This window comes from Geotrypetes seraphini, chromosome 6 (genome assembly GCF_902459505.1).
Source record: "Geotrypetes seraphini chromosome 6, aGeoSer1.1, whole genome shotgun sequence".
Lineage (NCBI taxonomy): Eukaryota > Metazoa > Chordata > Amphibia > Gymnophiona > Dermophiidae > Geotrypetes > Geotrypetes seraphini.
Genome location: NC_047089.1, coordinates 217243249 through 217263081, shown reverse-complemented (window position 1 = coordinate 217263081; position 19833 = coordinate 217243249). Strand labels below are relative to the sequence as shown.

Below are 19833 nucleotides of genomic sequence, written 5' to 3'. Positions count from 1 at the left end.
ATTCATGTACTCAGTCATTTGTCCCTATCTGTCCCAGTGGCTCACAATCTAATGTACCTGGGGCAATGACGGATTGAGTGACTTGCCCAGGGTCACAAGGAGCAGCTTGGGGCTTAAACCCACAACCTCAGGGTGTTCAGGCTGTAACCCTAACCACTAGGCCAGTATTTCTCAACTTGGTCCTGGAGTACCCCATACCAGTCAAGTTTTCAGGATATCCACAGTGAAAATGGATGAAAGAAATTTGCATATAATGGAGGCAGTGTATGCAAATCAAGTTTATGCATATTCATTGTGGATGTCCTGAAAACCTGACTGGCAAGGGGATACTCCAAGACCGAGTTGAGAAACACTGCACTAGGCCACTCCTTCCTTCACCAGCCAATTGTTCAGATAAGCAGCACATGCACTCCCAGTCTGCATAGTGATGTCACTAATGCAAGACACTTTGTGAACACCATGGGAGCAAATATGAGGCCAAAAGGCAGAAAGTGGTACTAGAAGTCTTTCCTTATTCAAAATCTGAGATACCTCCTATAGCTTGGATGTATCTGGATGTGAGTGTAAGCATCTTTTAAATCAAAAAACATAGCCAATTATTTGCCTGAATTGTGGGGAAAAGCATTCCCAGAGAAATCTTTCAGAATTTTTCTTTGACCAGATATTTGTACAAGGCCCTTAAGTCTAGGATGGATCAAAAACAACCTATCTTTTTGGGCACTAGGAAGTACTTGGAATAGAATCCCTTTTCTTCCCCTGGTGGGACAGGTTCAACTGCAATGAACTTTAAAAGGGAAGACCTCCTCTGCAAGCACTTCCTTATTCTGCAAGCTGAATTTTGAAGCTTTTAAGGGCGTACCCCCTCTTGGACTATTTGAAGTACCCGCCAGTCTGAGGTTACAAGAGGCCAACTTTCTTGGGAGAAATTTAGCCTCCCTCCGACCAGTAGGTCATCAGGTATGTATACTTTTATTTTGGCCATGCTCTGCTAGAGCAGACAAGAGATCATGCCCTGTTTAGGCTAGGAAGCTGGCTGAGGCTTTTGGGTCCACTGCTGCCAAGGACAGGAGCAAGAGAGATTGGGCCTGCTGAGAAGAGCAGGATAAGAGAGTGAGCCTACACCTTTTGAATACTAGGCACTCTTTCAACTTCTTCTGAAAAACCTCTGAGATGTGGAGGCTGGACTTTATAGTCATCTCCTCCATCTTATCTCCCAAAAGATTATTGCTTTGGCAAAGGATGTCTGCCAACTTTTCCTGAACCACTGGCTCGATGTGCAAGACACACAACCACGAGAGTCTGCGCATGCCAATACCTATGGCCGAAAGTCTGAATGCTATGTCAAAGGCATCAAAAATGACTCGAGCATGTGCTTCCAACACCTTTTCTGCTTTGTGGCTATCTGGTCTGCTCCATCGGGGAGAGTGTTTGTAAACTCTAGCACACTGTGCACCAAGTTCTTAAGTAAATGCTTATGTAGAGCTGGTAAGACTGAATGTGGGAAATGAACATTGAGCCCTTAAACACTTTCCTTCCAAATGCTTCCTGTCTGGGGCAGCCGAGAGGTTGGGACCTCAAGCTTCTGGCTCTTTTGAAAGTGGCTGACCACTATGAGATTTGTGGAAGCCTTCTGGTCTCTATGTATAGAGTCTGCCTTCTTTAGAACATGCAGAAAGAGTAAGGTTTCTCAATTCTTCATCTGCATAGCTTTAAGGATGTTGTGCATTGACACTATCAGCAGTTTCCTTAGGAGGGAAGTCAATCAAGGATGTCAACCTTGGGTTTGTCCTCAATAATCAAACTTAAATGGAACAGCCTCTGCCATTTCCCTCAAAACAACTGATGAAAAGTTTATTTGAGGGAGACTCTCTCTTTTCCTGTGGTGGAAAAGGATCAGGTTCTACCATCAGATCCCCAAGTAGTTTGACTCCAATACAGCAAAGTATTCCTCAAGGGATATCCAAGTCTACATCTGCCTCAGACCACTGAACATGCAACCAAGATCTGAGTGAGTACGCTGAGTTACGGGTCCCTTACTGGTCTCTGGGATTGCTTCCTCCTCTGATGGGCTGGAAAGCAGCACATCAGTCAGTGCCGACTCCGATGCCTGATAAAGCACTAGCATTGATGAACACCTGCAGATGGCATGGGTCTCTAGGACAGGCTGAAAAGGTACCCATAGTCAGTGTCGGTGCCAGTGCCCTTGATGCCTTGTGCTAAGCTAGGATGCACCCCAGCTCCTCCTGCATTGTGACCCAGAATCACTCCTCAAGGGTAGGCATCAATAAAGGCAGGGCCAGTGCGACATGGAGACAGCCTGCAAAAGATGTTAGAACTGCATTGAAGATGGAGTCCTGACTTCAGGGAGACTGGGGCATTGGTATCACTTCAATGGAGGAGCAGTCCTAATGGCACCGAAGCTTCTTAGATATCAATGGCACTGGTGACCCGGAGCTCCTTGCACTGTGCTTCAAAAAGGGCCAACACTTCTTTGCCTTCATTCAATGCCCATCATCAGGGTCCCTCGGCGACGATGAGAGGTCCTTGTGAGTCCTCGATGTCGGGTCCAATGACACTTGGCCCTAACTGCTACTGGCACCCAATATTGAGGCAGAGGGAAATTTTAATGTTAATATGGCTCTAGTGTCCAGTGCAGCTCCTGAAGCCATGGGGACTGATGCCTTTGATGTGAATATAGATGGACCTGCATGCCAAAGTCTTACAGAGGGGTTCATGACTTTTCTAGATTCTCTTCTGCATTTGAACACAAAGAAAACAGTGAGAGCAGGGCTCAGACAGATTAGACATCTGTCATGTAGGTCAGTCACAAACATGGTACTAGTATAGTCTGTGCATCGCTTAAACCCACTGGAAGGCTTCTGAAACATCATGGGGAAGATGGCTGTAGTGAAATCAAATGGTTCAGTTGCTAAAACAAAGGTTTTTCTTTTTTTTTTTTTTAACAAAGACCCAGATGGAATTTCAGGCCTAAGGAGGCCATGAGTCGCAGATAAAGACTACTTACAAGAGCCAGCAAAAATAACAAAATAAAGGACTAAAAGATAAAATTGGTCCTGGTCTACTCACAACAAAAAACGAAGAAGGCAGAGAAAACTCTAAAAGAGATAAAACTACAACAAATACAAACTGAAGAAAAAAGTCTTCACTGCTACACAGAAAACCAAAAACTGTGGGTCCTGCTTGTCCTCGGAGAAAAAAGGAATATGAAAAAAGGAAACATACCATTTGATTTAGACTGTCTAAAACTGATACACCTGAACTGTAAAAAAAAAAAAAAAAAATTTAGATGCAGAGCAGGGAGGTTTTGCCGGGCACTTACGTGGGATCATTAGCCAGATTCAGAAAGAGACACACATTGTCCATTGAACCGTTCTCTTCAAAGTCTGACTTAAAGAACCGAGCAGTTTCCATGTTTACCTAAAAAGCAGGAGCATCTGGTAAATATCAAATGTTTTAAACAAAAATATAATCATGTACTCAGAGATGCATTGCAATAAGGCCCAGCTCACATTCAAAACTCTAGCCTTTTTATAAACTTTTCCACAAAGAGGATCCACAGATTTAGCTTATTCTCAGGAAGGATCACTGCATTGGTCTGTGATTTTTCTAAAAATAACTAGCTTTCCTCACAATATTAGCAATTCTTCACTGCTGGTAAGGGAGACTTACTCTGTGGTGACCCAGCAAAACTATAGTTCTGCTCAGAAACGAGCTGTTATAACCTCAGTGTCTTCCGAGTGCAGGATCAAATACTTACACCCATAGCAGCGAAAACTATGGCAAAATTTTCCTCACTGTAGTCGATCACATCTTTGGATTTCTTAACCAAACCAGCCTGGCGACAAATCTGGGCAGCAATCTGAGGAAACCAGTCAGAGAAAAAAAAAAAAAGGTACATTTAACAAACCATGCAAGTCTGAAACCAAACTTAATGGAAACAAGGCACTGTGATTATCAGAAACGAAACTGATCGTTGCCGTTCACTAATTCGTTGGCTCCATTTCCTTGTGTATGTGAAAACTATTTAAATTCTAAGAGACAATACTGGGATTGATGAAATGTCTCAAAAAAGATTTAATCTGGCAGTGTTATAAAAGTGTACTTTTTGCCTTATAAACCCATTTGTGCTTTAGACAAGTGGCTCCCAACCCTGTCCTGGAGGACCACCAGCCAGTTGGGTTTTCAGGATAGACGTAATGAATTTGCATGCCTGTCAACCCAAATGGCCAGTGGTCCTCCAGGACAGGGTTGGGAGCCACTTGTCTAAAGCACAAATGGGTTTATAAGGCAAAAAGTACACTTTTATAACACTGCCAGATTAAATCTTTTTTGAGACATTTCATGAATCCCAGTCTTGTCTCTTAGAATCTAACTTGGATTCCTAAGAACCATGTCCTCACCTCATTATGGGGTAATCCAGCAGCAGAGAAAATGGGGATTTTCTGCCCTCTGGCAATACTGTTCATACCGTCAATAGCAGAAATGCCAGTCTGAATCATCTCTTCAGGGTAGATTCGACACTGAGGGTTGATGGGCTGACCTGTCAGATTCCCAAAGAGCACAGCATTATGAGAAAACATTTACTGGTGACTAAGCAGATGCTTCTAGAATGTTAAGGACATTAGGGGAAAAAAAAATAGATGGAATTTTACATTTGCCATAAAACTTCAAGTTCCGCAAAATTAAGCAATGGCGCTTTCATGTCCTCAAAAGCTTCTTTGAAATGGCACACTGCAAATTTCAATTCTGGATGAACACCTAGAGAAAACCTGAAGTTATATTTAAAAGAGTCGCAAGCAATATTACATAAGGAGAAATTAGGTTCTTACCTGCTAATTTACTTTCTTTTAGCTTCTCCAGACCAGTAGAGGTTAATCTTTACAAATGGGTATATATCCAATCATGACCAGCAGGTGGAGACTGAAAACAAAACTGTGGGACAGTATATCATATACTCCCTTCTCTATTTACCTCAGTCTGCCGAATAGCCAAGCAGAACCAAGAACTGGAAAACAGAAAGAAAACAATACTCCGAAATGGAGTAACAACTAACATACCCAAGTGTTGTTGGAAAATGCAGAGGAGAAATACCCGAAGGAAAATGTCCCCACAGCTCACCAGCTAAGCCAGCCGAGCCACAGCCGCTGTTCTTCAATTCTCCCCGGCCCTAGAAAAATACTAGAACCCGCAGCAAAAAACAAAAACTGCCCGCGAAACAGCCCCAACAACAACAACAGACAGGGTGGGGACCTCTACTGGTCTGGAGAAGCTAAAAGAAAGTAAATTAGCAGGTAAGAACCTAATTTCTCCTTCTTTAGCACTCTCCAGACCAGTAGAGGTTAATCTTTACAAATGGGACGTACCAAAGCAGTCCCTTTCACGGGCGGGACCCCCGAAGGGCCAATACCAGAACACGCTCACCAAACACCGCGTCCCGACGCGCCTGAACATCTACCCGATAATGTCTAACAAAGGAATGCAAGGAGGACCAAACTGCAGCCTTACAAATATCCACTGGAGGCACGAGCGACGACTCAGCCCAAGAAGCTGCCTGACCCCGAGTGGAATGAGCCTTGAGAAACTCCGGAACAGGCTTCTGTCTCAGAAGATAAGCGGAAGCAATCGTCTCCTTGATCCAGCGCGCAATAATAGCCTTAGAAGCGCCAGCCCCCCGACGAGGACCCGCCAGAAGGACAAAGAGATGATCGGATTTCTGGAATTCCTGGGTCCGCTGCACATAAGAGCGGAGGACCCGACCGACATCCAACTTGCGCAGCTGCCGTTGCTCAGAAGAGCCCTCCCGACTACCCAAGACCGGGAGGACCACCGATTGATTGACATGAAAAGGAGAAACTACTTTCGGCAGAAAGGAAGGAACAGGCCGCAAGACAACCAGCTCCCTCGAAAATTCCAAGAAGGGAGCCCTACAAGAGAAAGCCTGAAGCTCAGAAACTCGCCTAGCGAAAGTAATGGCCACCAAAAAGACCGCCTTCAGAGTAAGGTCCTTCAAAGAACAGCCATCCAACGGCTCGAAAGGCAGGCGCACCAACACAGAGAGAACCAGATTGAGATCCCAAGAGGGAACAGAGGGCCGTAGGGGAGGCCTGAGCAACTTGGCCGCCCGCAAAAAGTGAATCACATCAGGAATGGCCGACAAACGCTGACCTGTCACCAACCCTCGAAAAGCCGACAGGGCCGCAAGTTGAACCCGTAGAGAAGACCAAGCCAGGCCTCTATCCAGGCCATCCTGCAAGAACTCTAGAATGTTAGGCAGGGAAGCCCTCAAAGAGATGCCAAACCCGCACATAAGCCCGAGAGGTAGAAAGCCTCCGGGACCCCAAGAGTGTAGAGATCACCTTATCTGAATATCCCTTCTTACTAAGGCGACCCCTTTCAAGAGCCAAGCTGTAAGACAGAAGGGAGATGGGTCGAACATGGGAATGGGACCCTGCGTCAGAAGATCGTCCAAGAGAGGGAGAGGAAGAGGATCTGTCACCAGATGCCTCACCAGATCCGCATACCACGGACGTCGAGGCCAATCCGGAGCCACCAGAACCACCAGACCCGGATGGTGAACAATGCGAAGAAGTACTCTGCCCACTAATGGCCAAGGAGGGAACACATACAACAGCCCCTCCGTTGGCACGGTTGGACCAGAGCATCCAGACCCTCGGCCACACCGTCCCTGCGACGACTGAAGAAGCGGGGCACTTTGGCGTTGCCACTTGTGGCCATTAGGTCCATCAGTGGCTGCCCCCAAGCCTGCACTATCAACTGAAATGCCACGGCACTGAGACACCACTCTCCTGGATCCAGGAAGTGACGACTGAGGAAGTCCGCCTGAACATTTTCTACCCCGGCTATGTGAGAGGCCGAGAGGACCAGAAGATGGGACTCCGCCCAAACCATGAGCCGAGCCGCCTCCTGCGCCACCTGAGTGCTCTTGGTGCCCCCCTGACGATTGACATAAGCCACCGCCGTGGCATTGTCCGACAGGACTCTGACCGACTTGCCCAACAAAAGGGAGTGGAAAGCTAACAGCGCTCTGGTCTCCAACACGTTGATCGACCAGGAGGCCTCCTCCGTGGACCAGGTGCCCTGAGCTGAGTGACCCAAACACTGAGCCCCCCAACCGAGGAGACTCGCATCCGTAAGGAGCACCGTCCACTGCGGAAGATCCAGACCCACCCCTTGAACCAGGGGAGGGGTCCGGAGCCACCAACACAGACTGCAGCGCGCCATGCCTCGCAGGGGAACAGGAACATCCAACCCGTGCCTCTGGGGAGACCACCTCCGCAGCAGAGCATACTGGAGAGGACGCATGTGGGCCCGCGCCCACCTCACCACGTCCAGGGACGCCGCCATCGACCCCAAGACTTGGAGAAAATCTCACGCCCGAGGACACCGGGACGCCAAAAGCAGGCGAATCTGAGATTGCAATTTGCTCACCCGGGCCTCTGGAAGGAAGACCTTCCCCAAGGAGGTGTCGAACAGAACCCCAAGGTACTCCAGACGCTAAGCCGGGACCAACCGACTCTTGGAAAGGTTGACCACCCAGCCCAACGACCGGAGAAACTCCACCACCCGAGCCGTAACCCGGGAGCTCTCCTGCAACGACTTTGCCCGAATCAACCAGTCGTCCAGGTAGGGGTGTACCAGAATGCCCTCCGACCGCAAGGCTGCCGCGACGACCACCATCACCTTGGTGAACGTCCGGGGAGCTGTGGCCAGACCAAAGGGAAGCGCACAGAACTGATAGTGCCGACCCAAGATCGCAAAGCGAAGGAAGCGCTGATGAGAGGCCCGAATGGGAACATGCAAGTAGGCCTCCGTCAGATCGAGAGAAGTGAGAAACTCCCCCGGCTGAACCGCCAGAATGACCGACCGCAGAGTTTCCATGCGGAAAGAGGGAATCTTGAGAGCCCTGTTGACCCCTTTCAAATCCAGGATGGGCCGAAAGGTCCCCTCCTTCTTGGGCACCACAAAGTAAATGGAGTACCTGCCGGTGCCCCACTCCGGAGGGGGCACCGGAACAGGCACCAGAACAACTGCCTTGAGATCTATCAAGCGCTGAAGGGTCTGGCGAAAAGCCTGCATCTTCCAAGGAGTCTGACATGGAGAGGCGAGAAAAAGGTCCGGCAGAGAGCGGGCGAACTCCAGGGCATAACCGTCCCGCACCACCTCCAGGACCCACTGATCGGACGTGATCTCGGCCCATTTGGGGAAAAATTTGCACAGCCGGGCCCCCACCGGAACCATAGGGGGCGCCGGCAAGGAGTCATTGTGCAGGACGGGAAGCGGGGGAACAGGTGGAGGGATTCCCTGCCCCCCGACGGGCCCCCCGAAAGGGCTGCATGCGCTGGAAGAACCGACCCCGGGAAAACCCTGGAGCCGGGAAAGAAGCAGCCCCACGCCCAGGGTGATACTTGCGAAACTCCCGCAAACACCCCCGGGCAGTGCCACCCCAAGACGCAGGGCGGGCACGGTCCTCAGGCAGACGGGGCACCTTTGAGTCTGTCAGAGTCTGAATCAACTTATCCAATTCCTCCCCAAACAAAAAAGACCCCCGGAAGGGAAATTTAGTAAGCTTAGCTTTGGACGCAGCATCCGCCGACCAAGCGCGCAGCCACAAAATATGCCGCGCGGCCACGCCAAAGGCCATAGACTTAGCCGAGATCCGCACCAAGTCATAAAGAGCATCTGAGAGGAACGAGGCAGCCATCTCAATCTTCGCCACCTCCTGATCCACCAAAGACCAGTCATCAGACTCCCGATCCAGGACACGCTCAGCCCACCGAAACACGGCGCGAGCAACCAGCCCCTCACAAATAGCCGCCTGGACCCCAAAGGCAGAGACCTGAAAATCTTGCTTAAGGATGTTCTCCAACTTGCGCTCCTCAGAGTCCCGCAAGGCAGAACCGCCCTCAACAGGCACAGTATGCCGCTTAGAAATCGCCGAGACCACCGCGTCTACGACTAGCGATGCTAAAGTAGCCCGATCCCCCTCTGGGATGGGATACAAACGAGCCATGCTGCGCGCCAAACGAAACGGCGCCTCCGGCGTTTTCCACTGTTCCAGTATAATATCCCGAATATCCTGATGCATAGGAAAAGAGCGGGAAACGGAACGGATCACCCGTAGCAGAGGGTCCCCCACACGCGGAGTCTCCGGCGGCGCATCCTCAAAACGCAACACCGAAGAAACCTGTTGAATCAGGTCCGGCAGCTCATCTCTCTGAAAAAGGCGCACCACGGACGCCTCTTCGCCGGACGGGAAACCCGACAACCCGCCGCCAGCGGCCGTCCCCTTGAGAGGGTCCTGGAAATCTTCAGAAGGGTCCAGGTCCTCATCCAGACCGACACACTCCTCCGACCATAAATCCTCGTCCCACGACACCCGCGGACGCTTGGACAAGGGAGGAGGAGGAGGGGACGCCACAACAGACGAGAGAGGCAAAGCCGCAGGGAGCGCGGAGGAAACCCCACTCCCCGAAAACCCCTGAGCGCATCCGGGACCCCCAGCCACCTGAAAATAGGCTCTGCACAAAGAAAAAAAGAAATCAGGAGAAAAACCCCCCGAGGGTCCCAAGGGACTCCCTGCCACAGCAGGGGACCCAGCAGAAACCTGCCCCTGTTTTTCCAATACAGGGGGAAGGTCACCTGAGGTGGAAGACAAAATGGAGGGGCCAGACTGAGAAGATGGCGACTTTCCCGCCAAAAATGCTCCCTCCATAGCCTGTAGCAGCTGAGAAACCTGAACAGTGCCAGCTGCTAAAACAGGCAAGTCGGCATCAGCTGTCAAAACATCAGCTGAGAGGGAATCCCCAACAACCCGACCGTCGGCGGCTCGGGGAATCCCTCCGTGGGCGATTGGGGAAGACCGGGCTTCCCCACTGCTCCCAGCCGACTTGCGAGGCACCATCGGCGGGGAGCTCTGGGCGCCTGCAGCCGCTGCCGACGGAGCTCCTCCACCGCACCGGCCTGAACACCGCTTGCACAGGCCGGCCGCGAGTGCCTCACGCCTGGAGCACAATGAGCACTTTTTCCCTTTAGAAGTGCTCATTGCTCCATACGCGACCTAGCTATAAAAAAGTGCCGGTTAGATGAAAAAATACAGTAAAATACAGTTTTCTTAAAGGGAAACAACCCTCCAGACCAGCACTACCTCAGGATTTTTTTTTTTTTTTTACAGAACAGACTCCACAGGCTCTCGAAGCAATATGCCTTGCTTGATTTAGGGGGCAAGGCTTACTGCTGAGGCTCCTCTAGAAAAATGTGGGGAGGTGGAAGAAGTGGGGGGAGGGACCCCGCTCGAGACCCGCCGGGTTTGACACCCCCGAGGTCGGACAAACAGGGCCCGCCCAAGCTCCGTCCGGCCAAAAACAGGGACAATAAACCCCCTAAACAAATTCCAACAGCCCTACCAAGGGAGATGGGTACAGATCACATCAACACCTGCTGGAGACTGAAAGAAGACTGAGGTAAATAGAGAAGGGAGTATATGATATACTGTCCCACAGTTTTGTTTTCAGTCTCCACCTGCTGGTCATGATTGGATATATACCCATTTGTAAAGATTAATCTCTACTGGTCTGGAGAGTGCTAAAGAAATACAATTAACAAATTACCCATAATATCGAGGTAATCTTCAGCCAGAACAGCAGGACCTCTATCAATGGGTTTTCCAGATCCATTGAAGACACGACCTAAACAGGAGACAGTAACAAAACATCAGAAATGACCTATTCTTATTTGTGATGGATGTTTACAGGCTTACAATTACTCTACACAACACGGCACACAGTCAGCAAGACACTTCTAGCTGGAAAGTTACAGCAGACTGAAAAGATCATTAAGGCACATGTATATTTAACAGTGCCTCCAACAAGTCCAGACCATCATAGTTCTGTACTGGAAGATAGAAAATTCTGCAAAACGTACCAAGCATATCTTCGGACACTGGAGTCCGAAGAATATCCCCTGTGAATTCACAAGATGTTTTTTTGGCATCGATACCAGAGGTACCTTCAAATACCTGCAATACAAATGGAAATGTAATAGCGAATGAATAAATCAGAGCGCTCTATGGCACCAATTGGTTAACACAGATCCCTTCCACTAGTATTGCAGTATCATATACTGTATATGTTCAGTACTGTCATGGTGTGCATAAAATTCAAAAATACACACAGAAGCCTAGGCAATTTAAAAGACTGAAAAGTTTTTTTGATTTGAGGTGAATGATCAGTTTCTGGGGAACAACCTTTGCAATCAATTGGTCTCCCAGTCATAGTTGTGAGAAGAGGAAACTGCTGTGAACAAAAAGCCCAGAACTCGTATTATAAATCCTAATAAATAAAATAAATACAGTGGAATCCCTTTGTCTGCAAGGCATTCATTGGTATTTGAAGAAAAGCAGCAAGAGAAACCCCATGCAGAGCCTGGAACATGCAAGGAAAAACTATATTCTAAAGAGGTCAATACAATGAATTGTGTGAAATGGTGAGACCTGTTTTGTATTAAAAAGCTTTCTGGCTACTTGTTCCTTTAAGCATGCACGCAGTTTAGCCTCTCAACTGCCTTCTGCCGGGTGTTTCTCCTTGCATCCTGATGCTGTGTTTTTGTGCAAATGCAAAGGTTCCTGATGAAGGATAATTCTCCAAAACTGAGTTGAACCCTTTATTTTGAAGCAGCCTTTTTTTTCCCCTCTCGCAGCTTCCCTTCGGGCTTGTTTGTCCCGCTTCACTCTGGGAGTTTTGATATCTCGTACTGAGCCCCGATTGAGATAAGTGATTTTTTTTCTTGTTTGTGCAGTTTTTCTGTTTGACTGACTGTGTTGGAGCAGCTTTGGTGCATATGTAAATGAGTTTATTATTATTTTGATTAAACACTTTGATTAAACACTTTTTATCATTGACAATCACACAATGAGGTTTCTACGATGGTGTGGTGCGTTGGGCGAGTGCCCTCACACAGATTGTAATATTGAACGAGTAATCGTTTATTTGATTTCACAATCCTCACTGAGATCCTCATATACACATTCATTATTAATTTTTAGTTTCTAATTATTTGGTACTTGTTAGCTCTGACGCTGCTCCTCACACTCTGTCTCTCAGTGACACTATTGGGACTTTTTTTTTCTATAGTTGTATTAAAAAGCTAGCAGCAGAGCTGAAATTGTTTCAGCGAGGCTCTGATGAACTTAAACACAGACCTGAAGCTACAGTGAATTTTAGCAGGATCCCCTTGCAATTCCCAGTACCGTTCCAAAAGTAAAAGGAACAAAGAATTGGTGACAAAGCCCAGGGAATATCCCTATTAGCGACAGGGTTTGAAATTAACAGAATAGTTCTGAGTTATAGAAAGAATAGCCCAAGAAAAAAAAAAAAAAATCAAGTGTACTGCAAAACGCAAGTTTCTTCTGGTTTACTGTAACAGTCTGGGTGGTTGTGACTGGCATACACTGTACACATCAGAGAGGCTGAGTTGAGGAGCTTACCTGAACTACAGCTTTTGAGCCGCTCACTTCCAATACTTGTCCGCTTCTCTTTGTGCCATCCGGAAGGGTCAAGTGGACAATCTCGGCATATTTAGGAAACTGCAAAGACAACACAATGGGAAAAACTGGGGCAGAAAGTACAATGCAGTGTAAAACAAACGGTCTGAAAAGAAGGCTACCGGTGACAAGACCCTCTCTGTGCAGCAGGAAAAGCTGATGGCCTTGACTTATCTCCTTTTAACCAAGTCAGTTAACTGAGCAAATGTAGATAAGATTTGCTAGAAAAGATTTTGAAAAGGACAATTGAGTAGGAGAAAAAAGGGTCTTCTGAAAATTCTTTGGATTTAGATAAGGGTTGCTGATACATTTTGAAAACTGGATACAGCTGCTCATAATTAGACAAAGTATGCACAGGCCCTAATTAGTGGCTAAAAATACAAATCACAGTATTGAGTGGAGACAGAAATCATCCAATGTGACTGAAAATTCTTGATTTTATCTATGTATAAATCTTTTTTTTTTTTTTTAATTCTTTATTCATTTTTTAAAAAACTTTCAATAAGTGCAGTACAGGATAAAATCATTTTACACTTCAACATCACTTAATATTCTATCAGAGACTAATTCAGATCAAATACCCCTCCCCCCCAAATACCCAGTTATCTTCAATCATAAGAAAACAAAAATTACCCCCACCCCCTTGGACGTGTATGTTCAAAGGGAAAAAAGTAATATTCATTCTTTGCAGTATTTTGTTAATGGCTCACAAACGTCCCTAAATTTCTTAAAATGTCCTTGTTGAATAGCTATTGCACGCTCCATTTTAAAGATGTGGCACAAAGAATAAATCTCTTGAAGTAGCTAATTCTTATGTATGGCTCAGCCAGAATTAACCTGAACCGAGGCCTCTGCAATAAATGTAGCCTTCTGTGCCCACCGCAGATTGATATATTATATGCCCCTAGACATAAAGGGCCAGATTCTGTATAGGACACCCAGTCTCAGAAGCCGCCTAAGCGGCTTTTGAGAATTGCACATGGGCATCTGTCCTCATGGACAGACGCCTAAGCTCACCTAACACCACGATTCTCTAACTGGGGTCCATGTCACAGGTGGCGGTTAGAAAATTGGGTTGCTGCTGAGCTGATCATGGCAAGGGAATCTCCCTGCCGTGATCAGTTTAGTGGTAGGAAACACCCACCCCCACGAAGACTACCACAGGAGGGATGCCCGGTCCCTCCTGTCCCGCACCAATGAATGGCCAAGGCAGGAGTGCCTAATTCCTCCTGCCGCCACCACCACCCCAAGATATCCCCTGGCAGAAGGGATGCCCAGTCCCTCCTGCTGGACCTCCTCCCCCCAAGAGACATCCCCTGGTAGGATGGATGCCCAGTCCCTCCTTCCAGAAACCCTCCCCCCCAAGATACTGGCACCCCAACTCCCCCAACCGCCCCCAAGTATCTTATTGAGTTGGCCGGCCGGAGGGATGCTTACTCCCTCCAGCCAGCAGATCCACCTCCAATGAATGATGGGCCTTCCCCTTCACAATGCATTGTGGGATGCACCATGGAGGGGCCTAAGGCCCTGATTAGCTCAGGAACTTAAGGAGGGGTCCATAGGAGGGGTCTTAGGCACCTGGGCCAACCGGAATCTTAGGCCTCTCTCGCAGTGCATTTTGGGATGCACTGGGAGTGGTCTAACATTCCAATTGGTCAGATCCCTTTGACCACTCCATGGACATCCCTCCTGCTGGAGGATGTCTCGGGGGGGGGGGGGGAGGGTTTAAGGCAGAAAGGACTGGGCATTCCTCCTGCCAGGGGATGTCTTGGGGTGGTGGCAGCAAGAGAACTGGGCACTCCTCCTGCCACAGACATTCAAGTTTCAAGTTTATTAGGATTTTATATACCGCCTATCAAGGTTATCTAAGCGGTTTTACAATCAGGTACTTAAGCATTTTCCCTATCTGTCCCAGTGGGCTCACAATTTATCTAACGTACCTGGGGCTATAGAAGATTAAGTGACTTGCCCAGGGTCACAAGGAGCAGCATGGGATTTGAACCTACAACCCCAGGGTGCGGAGGCTGTAGCTTCAACCACCACGCCACACACTCCTCCATACATTCTGGGGTGGGGGCAGCTTTGGGGGTCCTGACAGGCAGGACTGGGCATCCCTCCTGCCGGTAGTCTTTGCAGGGGGGGGGCGGGAGTAGGTTCCTTGCCACGACCGCTAATCTGATTAAAGCAGGGAGAGTCCCTTGTAGCGAATAGATCAGCAGCTGCGTCTATCTGAAATGTAGACCAGCATTTTGCTGGCTTACATTTCAAGTGTCTATCGTGGCCCTAGGGAGACGTCTAGGGTTGTCTAAGCTTGCCTAAGGCTATTTCCTGGTGAAACCATGCCCACACCTAGCTTTAGGCAAGCTAAGGCAGCCCTCCTTACCTCCATAGGCTCGTGAAAACGCCTACAATGTAGGTGACCCTCCTTGGGGCTTTTTTTTTATCTTTTTAAGTGTGTTGCGATTGGCTGACTAGACAGCGGTAGGATACCTACTGCTGCCTACAATCGGGACACCATTTATAGATTTGCCCCAAAAGGTTCTGCATCTTCCTTCTAATATCTCTTCCCCCAACTACAGAAGGCAAAGATACAGGATTGCAATGGTATGGCCAGTGTGGTGAAGGAGCCTCTAGGTAGGCAGGCAGGCAGGCCTAATGGGAAATCCAGTCCTGACTGATACAAAGACTTTCTGGTGTCCCAGAAAAGGCCCGTGGAGGTTAGCCAATAGCTGATATCTTCATTCTTGCCATGAATCACTGGCTACATTTGCCCTCTGCTTAAAAGAAATCATATGATATGATTATCTGATAGCGAGCCTGCTGAAGAGTATTCGCCAGACTTCCAGAAGGGCTACCCCATGATAACTCAAACTACTTCAGGAAGGTGAAAACCTGGCTTTCCTCCAAAGCCTTTAATACAGGTGGAGACTGGCTATTCAGTCACTCTGCACCTGAACTAGCTTACTGAACAGCATGTAACTAAGACCAATTCCTCATATCTTATTCAACTATATTTATGCTTTTGTTTAACAAATTCGTTATTATGTTGTTAAAATGTTTAAACATAGTAGATGACAGCAGATAAAGACCCGAATGGTCCATCTGAATGCCCAACCTGATTCAATTTAAATTTTTTAATTTTTTTCTTAGCTATTTCTGGGCAAGAATCCAAAGCTCTACCCGGTACTGTGCTTGGGTTCCTACTGCCGAAATCTCCGTTAAAACCTACTCCAGCCCATCTAAACCCTCCCAGCCATTGAAGCCCTCCCCAGCCCATCCTCCACCAAATGGCCATATACAGACACAGACCATGCAAGTCTGCCCAGTACTGGCCTTAGTTCAATCAAGCTGTTCATAGGGTTACCATATTTGCTCCTGATTTGCCTATACCCCCCACCCTGCCCATATCCCACCTCCTGCCCCAGCCACAGTGCTCTGCCCTGCTTTATCCCTGCCTCCCGCTAGTCCTCCTCCCCCCCACCACCACCACAGCCTCTCTCTCTCTCTCCAGCAACCCATCAGAGCCACCCCGGAGTCAGGTACTGCTTTCGTGAGTCTCCCCGGTTCACAGTACCTTCTCAGTCTCTGTAATTTAAAAACTTCGGGCATCTGGCAGCCAGCAACGTTAGCAACCTCTGCTATCAGCCTGCCCCAGAAGCCTTCACTCTGCAGCGTCCTACCTACGTGGGAACAGGAAGTGTTGCAGAGTGAGAGTGAGAGAGAGGACATGTCCAGGTAAATCCAGACATCTGGTTACCCTAGCTCAGTGTCTCACAAACTTTGCCAAGCTGCGGCACACTAAATATGATGGCCGCGGCTTAAGGCATCCGGAAGTGTGCGGACATCAACACGATGATGCCAACCGCTTGTGTGAAGTCATCATGTCGACGTCCACACATGCATGAAGGCCCTCTGATGGGGCCCTGAGCAACCAATGGGGGGTGCTGGAAGCGGAGAGGAGTGATGCTGGCACTGGCTGAGTGGAGTAGAACGGGTACACGTGGATTGATTTTTCACAAGGGTTGCAGAGAATGGGGGGGGGGGGGACACTCGATGGGGTTACAAGGAAATACTTTTGGAACCAATAGGAGGAGATATTTTTTCAGAGTGGTTGAGCTCTGGAGCACATTGCAAGAGATTGTGGTGGGGGTGGATGGCATGGCTGGTTCTGAGAAGGGCTTGGACAGTTTCCTGGAGCAAAAGTCCATAGTCTGTTATTGAGAGAGACATGGGGGAAGCCCCTTCTCTCCTTTGTACATGATTCATTTCAGCTCTGCCATCTCTCCATTTTTCTCTGTCACCACCCTCTCTCGTATGCTCTGACATCTCTCTCTTCTCCTTTCCTTCCCACCCCACGGTCTAGCATCTGTCTCCTTCCCTTCCCTGATTCCCTGGCATCTCTCTCTCCTTTCCTTTCATCTCTCCCTCCCCATTCATGCTCCGACATCACCTCCTTCCTTTTCCCTTGGTCTGGCATACCTTCCTCCTTCCCTCCCTGCCCTGGCATCTCGGTAGCCACAATGTTCCTTTTCAGAGAGGCCCCAACACAGCAGCTGTCCCAAAGTTTTTCCTATGCCGCGACTTCCTGTTTCCAACAGGGCAGATCGGCGCAGATGGAAAGCTTCAGGGCAGCCACTGGCAGTTTGTGAGAATGGCTGCCAAGTCAGGGCCCCTCTGAAAAGGAAAATTTAGAATCTATGTCAAATTGTGAAACAAAAGAAGATTAGTAGTTCTGTCCCTGATCCAGCACAGCTCAAAGAAGGCATCAGTTGGACATTTTTAACAGAAAAGCAAATAAATGGACAGAACATGAAAATTAAAAACATAAGAGAAATATGAGAAAAATTTAGGGGAGGGGGAACGGGGAGAAATGTTAGTTAAGCACAGGGGCTCTCAACCCAGTCCTACCTATGCAGTCCAGTACCTGCAGAGAGGAGCTAATAACAACTGTCGTTTTCAAGTGGTTTTCTCTTTCCTGCCACTCTCCATCCGCCCGACAGAGGAAAATCCCAGTAAGTCTGCGCAGCACAGCATGTGACACAAAGCGCATGCGCTATGTTACACTTGCGACAAAACTCATGCTGCGATTAACCATTAAAAGAAAAGGGGGGTTCAATAGGAGACACTGCCGAAAGAAGGTTATACTTTAAAATCTTTGTTATTTGCTGCTATATCATAACTCTTTGTTTCACCGGAAGCCAGACCCGCTGCTACGCAGCAGCAGCGAATATTGTGCAGACAAACTGACCTGCTGGTACAGCCGAAGAGGGAAGGAAGGAAAAATGTTGAATTTCTTGGGGGAAAGATGAGGAGTTTCAGCCAGCAGGGGAGGGAAAGCGACAGTACGGGGGAGGAGGAGCAGTAGGGAAGGCAAGAGATTGTTGTCTTCCCCTCCCCCCCACCTTCCGGTAGCCAAAATTTTCCTTTACAGAAGGGCCCCGACACGACAACTGTTCTCACAAGCTGCCAGCGGCTGTCCCAAAGTTTTCCCTCTGCCGTAACTTCCCATTTCTAACAGGGCAGATCGCTGCAGAGAGAAAGCTTCGGGGCAGCCGCCAGAAGTTTGTGAGAATGGCTGCCATGTCGGGGCCCCCTCCAAAAAGGAAAATTTAGGTGTTTAATAAAGAAGTTTGGATCGCAGGGCTTTCGGGCCCTAGGCACGTGCAGAACTGCACTCAAGTGGCTAAAGAGCCACCACTGGACTATTGGTCTGACCCAGTAAGGCTATTCTTATGTGCCTCTCACCAGCATTGGCACATCTCCTCCCGGGCATCTCACGGCACACTAGCACAGTTTGTGATACACTGCCCTCGCTGTTCACCACTGTAGGTAAATCTTCATAGAAGCAGTTAATAAATCTTAGTAAATAAAATATGAATAGAACACAGTGATACACTGATGACAGCGTGCAAGGTGCTGCTAATCCAATCCACCAGTGAGAACACTGCAGAATGTAACCAGGACATACAATCTGGATGATGTTATCAATGTTAGCAGATAGGCAGAAGTGCAAACGTATTTAGAATGAATGGGGCCTAATCAAATTTTCCAAATCCAGGCAAGTTTTCCTTATTTTCTCATCGTCATTGTTGCTAGTTTACTTTGGGCTTGTTTTTATTATTATTTTATTTAAAAAATGTATTACCCAGTTAACTATTTTTCTTTTCCTTTCTTTTTAGGCATTAGACTTGAAAACTTCCACACAATGGAAGTCTTGCCATCATGAGAAACAGTTCCTGCCATCTGTGAGCTCTTCCAGTGGTTTTCTGCCATTTGGGAACACTGTGGAGGGAAGGAGCAAAACTGCAGCCACAGCCCTTGCAGACCACACTTAGCTACGAGGACATCTGATATAGAAAAACAGTCACACGGACACTGGTGAGGGACTTCCCACAACTGTGACTGTGCAGAATGAGATATATGCAGTGCAATGGAACAAAGAGGAAGAAAGATCAACAAGTCACATAATACCATATACCGTATATACTCGAATATAAGTTGATCCGAATATATGTCAAGACCCCCTATTCTCCCCCCAAAAGAAAGAAAAATGGTTGACTCAAATATAAGTCAGGCAGCTTAATATTCAAGTGTCCTGCCCTGTTAGGCTCTGCACCCAGCCCCTTCCCTGCCAAGCTCTGCACCCAGTCCCCATTCCCTCCATCCCTCCCCTGTCAGGCACTGCACCCTGCACCCTTCCTTCCTCCCCTGTCAGGCACTGCACCCTTCCTTCCTCCCCATCCCCATCAGGCTCTGCACCCAGCAACCTTCCTTCCTTCCTCCCCTCCCATCAGGCTCTGCGCCCAGTACCCTTCCATCCTCCCCTCCCCTGTCAGGCTCTGCACCCTTCCTTCCTTCCCTTGTCAGATTCTGCCCTCTGTCCCACCTTCCCTGTCCTATCTTCATACTACCTCCGCCAATCTGGTGGAGGTGCAGCAGGTCCTCTGCCAATTGCTGGTGAAGGTGCAGTGGGCAGGAGCAAGCTTTCCAAACTCCTGCCCCACTGCTAACTGGCTGCGTGATCCAATTTCGCAATCTGAGCTGAATGAGCAGCAGCGCAATTTGGCGCTGCTTCTCAGCGCTGAGCAGCTTCCTTACTGGCTCCTGCGATCGGCACAGGACCCGCTCCTCCTCCACCAGATCGTTAGAGGTATGAAGAAAGGGCAGGGAGGAGGGGGGCAAAGCCTGGCGGCGGCAGCCTTAAAAAAAATCTAGGAGGGGGCATTGACCCAAATATAGACCGGGAATCCCAT

General features: G+C 48.5%; 1 protein-coding gene across 1 annotated transcript in view; it reads right to left on the bottom strand.

Moving 5' to 3' along the window:
- Positions 1-19833, bottom strand: part of ATP6V1B2 (ATPase H+ transporting V1 subunit B2) — a 55053-nt gene that overhangs the window by 20129 nt on the left and 15091 nt on the right. The window contains exons 3-8 of the mRNA XM_033949042.1: positions 12524-12622; positions 10963-11056; positions 10650-10727; positions 4422-4561; positions 3779-3880; positions 3341-3438 (exon numbers count right to left, since the gene is read on the bottom strand). Coding sequence (XP_033804933.1) covers positions 3341-3438; positions 3779-3880; positions 4422-4561; positions 10650-10727; positions 10963-11056; positions 12524-12622 — 611 coding nt within the window. The remainder of the gene's footprint in view (positions 1-3340; positions 3439-3778; positions 3881-4421; positions 4562-10649; positions 10728-10962; positions 11057-12523; positions 12623-19833) is intronic.